Source organism: Nestor notabilis, unplaced genomic scaffold, assembly GCF_000696875.1.
Source record: "Nestor notabilis isolate BGI_N333 unplaced genomic scaffold, ASM69687v1 scaffold1750, whole genome shotgun sequence".
Lineage (NCBI taxonomy): Eukaryota > Metazoa > Chordata > Aves > Psittaciformes > Psittacidae > Nestor > Nestor notabilis.
The window spans coordinates 1-7,767 of NW_009912281.1; the positions used below are offsets into that span (position 1 = coordinate 1).

General features: G+C 41.1%; 1 protein-coding gene across 1 annotated transcript in view; it reads left to right on the forward strand.

Annotated features, from left to right (window-relative positions):
- The first annotated feature begins 1,092 nt into the window (after nucleotides 1-1,092).
- LOC104408916 (putative N-acetylated-alpha-linked acidic dipeptidase) overlaps nucleotides 1,093-7,767 on the forward strand; it is a 27,754-nt gene continuing 21,079 nt past the window's right edge. Inside the window, exons 1-4 of the mRNA XM_010018660.1 lie at nucleotides 1,093-1,132; nucleotides 1,194-1,302; nucleotides 4,995-5,181; nucleotides 5,965-6,066. Of these exons, the coding sequence (XP_010016962.1) occupies nucleotides 1,093-1,132; nucleotides 1,194-1,302; nucleotides 4,995-5,181; nucleotides 5,965-6,066 (438 nt within the window). The remainder of the gene's footprint in view (nucleotides 1,133-1,193; nucleotides 1,303-4,994; nucleotides 5,182-5,964; nucleotides 6,067-7,767) is intronic.

The window sequence follows — 7,767 nt, forward strand, 5'->3', positions numbered from 1 at the left end:
TCGGGTTCCTCATCGGTACAGTGCAGACGAACCCTCCTCCGGGCCGGGGACGAGGTGGCGCGGAGCCGGGCTGAGGAAGGGCCGGGTGGGCTGAAGGAGCGGGCGGGTTTCCGTCCCCGGGACTTTGTGCCTGCGGTGCCGGAGGTGAGGTTGTGCTCGGCCTGTTTCACAGGCAAGGGGCGACGCGTTAGGTTTGTGAGGAAGGTCCCTCGACCCTTCTGCCTGAAACCGCACCAGCCCAAGGCAGAAAGGCCCCACTTGGGGCTGGAGGAGCGGGTGAAATAGCCTTTACTTAATGTCCCACCTCCCTCTCTGCCCAAACAGGCGTATCTGTAAGCTGCTGCTACAAGAGATTTCCCCTCCCTGTCTCTCCTTTGGTTCACAGGTGGATCAGGTTCAGTTTGGGGGAGGAAGGAATACCAAAGAGCCACTTGTATTTTGAAATGCCCTTTGGTATGTACTGGGGGTTCGTCCCATTGGGAAGCAGTGACTGAATTCCTCTCTCGTGTGGAAAGAGCCTTTTGCTGTGCCAGGGACCAGTGCGTCACGGGTGCCAGCTCCTTACGCTCTCTGCTCGCCACTGGTTCTATCATTATTGACACTGCTGCTGCATTTGCACTGAACGTGTCCAGTCTCTGACTTAAACATAAAAACAGATGTCAGAAACACTTTTTCTAGCTAGATGTTGCTCTGGCCACTTACTCTGGTGATGCCTGCACGGTAAGGGAAGGGTTCCACAATAAAAGCCAGACAGACCAGAGTGAGAAAGAAGTTACAAGACCTCTGTTCCTTACAAAGAGTTTCTGTGTTTCTGTGTGTTTTTGTAAAGCTACTGCCTTATTACTGCGGTGACTGGTATGACTGACATGACAGACAGCGTAATGTTGTGGTGCTAAAGGAAGAGAGATAAATCTCCTTAGCGTCTACAGTAAAATTACTGATACATAAATATAATCTAATATTTTATTTCCCTCAATATCTACTGAGGTAAATAAGTTCTCTTACTGTGTGGGAGACTAGCACTGCTATCAGCTGTGCAGTGGGTATCAGGTTGTGGCTGCTTGTCTGAGCTAAGATAAAACCAGTTGTAAAATGCACAATGCAAATCTTCTGGTGGTACCAAAGAGAAATGGTGTGTGTCATGGGAATATTGCTATGGTGGTTTTACTGTTGTGTTTTGGTGTGTTGTACAGGCTGGTTTGCAAAACCTACCGAAAAGAAGACCCCTGTGAGTCCTCATCAGCACATGAAGGCGGCATTTATGGCTGAAATGAAAGCTGAAAACATCAAGCAGTTTCTTTAGTAAGCAATGTGTAGACTAATCGGTCTGAAAAAGAAAACAAAGTAATTCAACCAGGAACCAGTCCAAGGATGCCACCAGGCAGAGGATGCTGTACAGGTTCACAGCTGTAGGTTTTATCTTATGTGTCCCAGTGAGCTGTGATTGACAAACAGTCCATATTAGCTCCTCTCAAACACAGTGTTTGTGTTGGAAACACTTGAGGAGTTGTCAGTAATCTCAGTACTTAAAGTAGTTTAAAATTTGCCAAGCTTTTGCTCAGCATTTGTCGAATGCTTGTACAGTTATGTAGAGGTTCAGCCTACAGAAATGTTTAGTTTACATTTGTTTTTATGTAAAAATCATTCACTTCAAATCAGGCTGAGCAAACTTCAGTCAGGAGAGATTAAATGGAAAATAGTGGAGTACATCAGTGTAAAGGAGAAGAAAATCATACCAGTGTTTGAACCTTTAGCTCTTCCTGCAGCTTAGGCCTCAATACCTTATTGCTACTTTCCCTTCACACTTTGTCATGCTGTGACCAAATTTATGTGTTATCTGTCACCATTCTGACCTTGTACTCACTTTGTACTCACTTTCATGAAGAAAGATATGTTTCCAAGCTCTCTTCCTCTGCACAGTGAATAGCTAGAACATAGTAGATATTAGGTAGTCATCTGATGGTACAGTAGACTGTTCATAATAAATCTAATAGTCTTAAAGCTTTAGAGTCTTTTCGAAGACCATGATTTTTTTCCCATTATGTTTCTAATTTCACCTACCCTTTAAATTACATGATTTTAAATATCCTTTGTTTCTTTTGTTTAATCCTAGAAGCAAAGCTGTTAACAGTTGTTCCTGAAAATTCAAACAATGGAAGATGACAATATAGATAATTACTCAATTTCTGTAACTTAGAAGCTTTAACTACAAGGAAGCTGATGTACTGTTTGCTTATTTTAGGGATCTTGTAAACAGTTTTTTTTTTGTTTTAGAAGAGTGTAGTGTTTGTTAAAAACATGTATTTATTCTAGTCAGTAATAGACCAGGAGTCATAGATTATTGATAAACATTTACTTTCTGTGTAAAGAAAGTGTTATAGTATCAGTTATTTTAGGAGTAATCAACAGCTTTGGGTTTGCCTTAAATTCCCAGCCTGATTACTTAGCATGAAGTTGTATCTTGCTAAAAAAATTACTAAAGCCATTTTGGTATGTCAGATTGTGGCAATCCCACTGGTTTCATTGTAAGGACACTTGCCACGAGCTATTGCAGATAAATTAGCTGGAAAGTACGTTCTCTTTACTACATAATAGTCATGTACTGGACCATATAAACATTGAAAACTTAAGGCTTGGGATTTTTTTACAGTCTTAAGCTGTGTTTTGATTCCTAGAAAGTTAAACAGCTCTGTCAAAGGTCTGGTTTCTGCCTTCTGAACTCCCTCTGCCTCTATGCCAGCAGGAAACATTGCACTTCATTTGCTGTCATGCAGCCACATCTGTGGTAAAATGTGGCAGATACTTAGTCACTGCTCAGAAATTCCAGTACAGGCAGTCAACAGATTAGAAGAGCAAATGAAGAAAAACAATATTCAGTTAAATGGGAATATAATGCAGGGGTATGTTAGTGTTATAACATTAGCATTGTATTGTATGTTATAAGTCAAATTTTAATTAAACCATGAGACTTGAACATTCCCAACTCAAACAAGAAAACAGCCATTGGCTCTAACAATAACACATAACTGCTCTTAGTTCAGTATGTCATCCAGAAAATGGAACTGTCACTGTAACAGGGGCTTTTAGTACAGTGTTAGTACTAGATGTTGGCATTATCAGAACATGGTTTTATCTAGCAGCACGTGGCTGCTAAGGACTTTGGGTTTGTCTGGTTTGGAGAGAAGGAGGCTGAGGGGTGACCTCATTGTTCTCTACAGCTTCCTGAGGAGGGAAGATGGAGAGGAAGGTGCTGATCTCTTCTCCTTTGTACCCAGTGAGGGACAGTATAGGAATGGTTCAAATCTTCGCCAGGGGAGGTTCAGACTGGGCATTAGGAAGCATTTCTTTACTGAGAGGGTGGACAAATCCTGCAACAGGCTTCCAAAAGAGGTGGTTGATGCCCCAGGCCTGTCAGTGTTTAAGAGGCATTTGGACAATGCCTCTAAAAGCTTTTGGTCAGCCCTGAACTGGTCAGGCAGTTGGACTCTATGATCTTTGTAGGTCCCTTTCAACTGAAATTACTCCACTCTACTCCACTCCTGTTCTGTTCTCTTCCATCCTGTCCCACCCTACTCCTAGCCTAACCTATCCTATATCCTATCCTGTCCTATCCTAAGTGTATAGTACTTTCCCAGTGCTTTGTTCTCAAACTCAAGAATTTAATTTTTTTCCCAATCTTAGACCCCTTCTTTATCAAAGATCCTTCATTAACACCAGCTGGTGCGACACATGCTCTATGGCATGTTGATGGCAGAGTCATATGACAGGATGAGGACATCATGATAGCAGCCTCATTCAGCTGGAGTTCCTGCAGCTCACTTCAATACTGTGCTTTCTCAATGGTCTGGGCAATCTTTTTTTCAGACAATGGGTTGCTCACTGTTTATGGTGTTTTTCACGGTTTGTTATTCATGCTGCATGACTTTTAAGTCACAAGCTGTTGAGTTTTTCTGTTCCTTCTTCATAAGCCACTGTGAACTCTCATATTTGCCAACAAGACACACAGAGCGAACTTTTAGATTAATCACTGTTTGTGCCAAAATTAATTCAAATAGTGGAATCCAGGGAGAATATCCACATAATTAAAAATAATAGAATCACAGAATACTAAGTTGGAAGGTACCTCGAGGATCATCTGGTCCAACCTTCGTAGGCAAAGCATGACCTAGACTGGATGTCCCAGCACCCTGTCCAGTTGAATCTTAAGAGTGTCCAGCGTTGGGGAATCCATCACTTCCCTGGGAGATTATTCCAGTGGCTGATTGTTCTCATTGGGAAAATTTTTTCTTTTGTGTGCAGTTGGAATGTCCGCAGGAGTAGCTTATGCCCATCACCCATCACTTTTTCCATGCGACTCCTTGTAAAAAGAGAGTCTCTGTCTCCATCTTCTTTGTAGCCATTCTTTAACTACTGATAAGGTCTCCCCTGAACCTTCTTTTCTCCAGGCTGAACAACCCCAGCTCTCTCAGCCTTTCCTCACACGGCTTCCCAGTCCTTGGATCATCTCTGTGGCCCTTCTCTGGACCCTCTCCAACCTGTCCACATCTTTTTTGGATAGTGGGGACCAAAACTAAACACAAAAGTAGGGATCAGAGTAATTATACACCTTCCTAAATTGAACACAAGATTATAGTTATACTCAATTCTTTTGTTACTTCAGAAGGAAGGTCAATCTCATTATGCATGGCAGTGATTGGCCTAAAATCACCCAGAAGATAAGGAGTAAAGCAAAGACAGGACCCTGCCCGTGATGTCCTCACTTCATTCTTGCTAAGACACACTGTGAGGGAGATACAAACACCTGTGATAACTCAGGACAGACTGAAACCCTTTACCTGAACTTATCTATCGGACAGGCAGAAGCATTTATGCAGTCCTGATTTAGCCTGGGCACATCTGGTCATCTCTACAGGGTTCATTTCCAGCTAGGCCAAGAGGAATACTGATTATGAGCTGCAGTGCCTAATCCTGACTTGTTGCTTCTTTTTCTCTAGCAATTTTACACAGGTTCCTCACCTAGCAGGAACAAAGGAGAACCTGCATCTGGCACAGCAAATCAGAGCTGAGTGGAAGGAGTTTGGTTTGGATTCTGTTCAGCTCGTTCATTACGATGTCTTGCTCTCTTATCCTGATGACACTAAGCCCAACTACATATCAATAATTGATGAGCATGGAAATGAGGTATAGAAAACACCAGTATTTGAAAGTAGGGGACAAAATCACCTTCATACACCTGGGAAGACTGGGGGGAAAAGCTGTCCACTGCTCTGCCAGTGGTGGTGGGCCTGATCTGAAGTGCACGGAAATCAGGGGTTTGCTTTTATATTTTTATCTTTGTTTCATAATGTATGTGCTAGAAATAGTAATAATTGCACTGATTCATATAGCATACTGACATATAGGCATTAAAGGAGAATTATATAAGAGAATTGCTTTATGTAACTCAGTTGTTTTAAAATCATTTTGTTATTTAGTGAAAGGAAAGCAACCATGGTCACCATCATTATTTTCATTGGTTCGTTATACAGTATTGGTGATTGTGCTGATTTCAGTTTCTTGAAGATTAGAGTTTAGGCCTTGAGATATACTATCACAAGTAGCATCAGCTCATTAGTGAGCAGCCCTAGTGCTTGTAAAAGCTCCAAGGATGAGCAGAATGCAAGAGTATTTTACTGTTACAATCTAACATGCTCTTGCCTGCTGTGCTAAGACCACCTTAAGGGACTCTGTGTTCATTTAAGCAGGATTCTGTGTGAAGAGTGAGGTGGGATTTGCAAGATCACATATTGAGCCAGTATCTTGAAAAGGATGCCCAGTAAAGTTTTGGCCACTCCTCATTTAGAGTCCTAATGAGATCTAGAGTCCTTTAAACTGCAAATGCATGTAAAATGTGCCTGAATAGACAGTACTTCTTTTCCATGGTGCTTGGTTTACTTTTTTTTTTGTTTTATTTTTTCCCACTAGATTTTCAACACGTCATTATCTGAGCCTCCCCCTCCAGGATATGAGGCTGTTAGAGATGTGGTGCCACCCTATAGTGCGTTTTCAGCCCAAGGAATGCCTGAGGTAACATAGTAGAATAGTAATAGAAATAGAAACGGAAGCAGAAATAGAAGTCAGAACAGAAGTAGAAATAGAAATAATAGAAAAGATGGAATACCATACTGTAGTGTAGCAAAGCATAGCACAGAATAGCATAAAGCGATACAGAATGATGTGAAATTCCTGAGTTTAGTTCAAAACCTGACATGCCACCAGTAGGAAAGATGCCCTAGCTCTGATGTTCTTGGGAGTTTTGCAATCAAGCAATGTTCAAATTGAGCAGTCATACATATATGTTTATTTTTTGTTTGAGTCAGAACTGGATTTTATTTTAACCTTTTCCTTAAAAAATATGGCAGTAAATCTTTAATGTTTTCAGTTGCTATAAGCTTATCTGGGTATTTCTGTGACCATGCACCATTGTTTCCCATCTTGGTGAACAAATAAGACTGTAACATTTACATAGCCAAATGAACAGTCTGATTTTCAAAATGCTGCCTGCCCAAGGCTCATGCTGACATGTATAAGCTGCACAGTGTACAGTATGCTTGAAAATGGCTTTTGCTGGCATTTCTAGCTGGTGGTAGAAGTGTTGCTGTGATCTGAGCTTAACACTAATCCTTTCTATCTTGTACAGATGGTACCACCTGATGGGCTTTCTTTTATAAAGCTGGGCTGTTTAACAGGGGGTTTCTATCCTGTCATCATTAGTGGTTTCCACTAGTATTTTGGGAGATTAGAAAAGATAGGAAAGTTACTGTTGTTCTCAGTATCTTTACTGTCTATACATAGAATAATTTGGATTCACAGGGCCCTCTGAAGGTTGTCTGGTCCAAGCTCTGCTTTAAAGTTGGATCTGACTTCAAAACCTGCTACCAATGCTTTTACTCACAGAGTCCACTATTAGAGTCCTGTATTTTCTGATTTGTTAATAAGCTGTGCAAGTCCAGTAAAGGTATTCTATATTCATAGGTATCCTGTATTCATTTGCCTCAGATACTCAAAGGCAGCTGGAGAACTAGGCAGATAGTATGTACCCTGTGATATGAGAGCTTTGAGTGTTTCAAGAATTGCAGTGGGATTTTGGAACGTAACGTAAGTTCTGACTTTGTATCATAGCATAATATTCCCAAAGAAAGACAGAGTAACCTCACTGCTTTGTCTGGACTGGGGAGAGCCACAGTAAGTGATGGGATATGGGAGATAATAAAAACAAGTTTAAAGAAGCTGCAGCCTCCTTCATCAGAAAATGATTTATTTTAATTAAATATAAGAACTTTGTTTTTGAAAAAAACCAACCCAAAACCAAGAAAACCCAACACCTAAAAGACAGATTGTCTTTTCAAAATATGATGCTTTTGTTCACCTAATTACATTAGACATTGACAAAAGCTCCAGGTACCTAGCTAGAGCTTTTAGCAGTAACACTTTCCAGTGGGCATTATCTGCACCTGTGCTGCAAACAGCACGGGAGGGAACATGCATGCAGCTCAGCAGTGGGAATACTCAAAGGGTTTGGGGCTCTTCTGAGTTCTCCCAGGCCTGTTTACATATTTTGTGTTAAAACCATTCTATTAAAAAACTAGAACCAAACTGTGGGGAGAGATATTTGGAACTTGCCAAGTGCAATCATCAGTCATAAATTCTCTTTCTGCTCATTTTTTTGAACATTTTCTGTATAAAGCCCCAAGTTCAGTGAAGGGAAAAGGCCATAAAGTAGGGAAA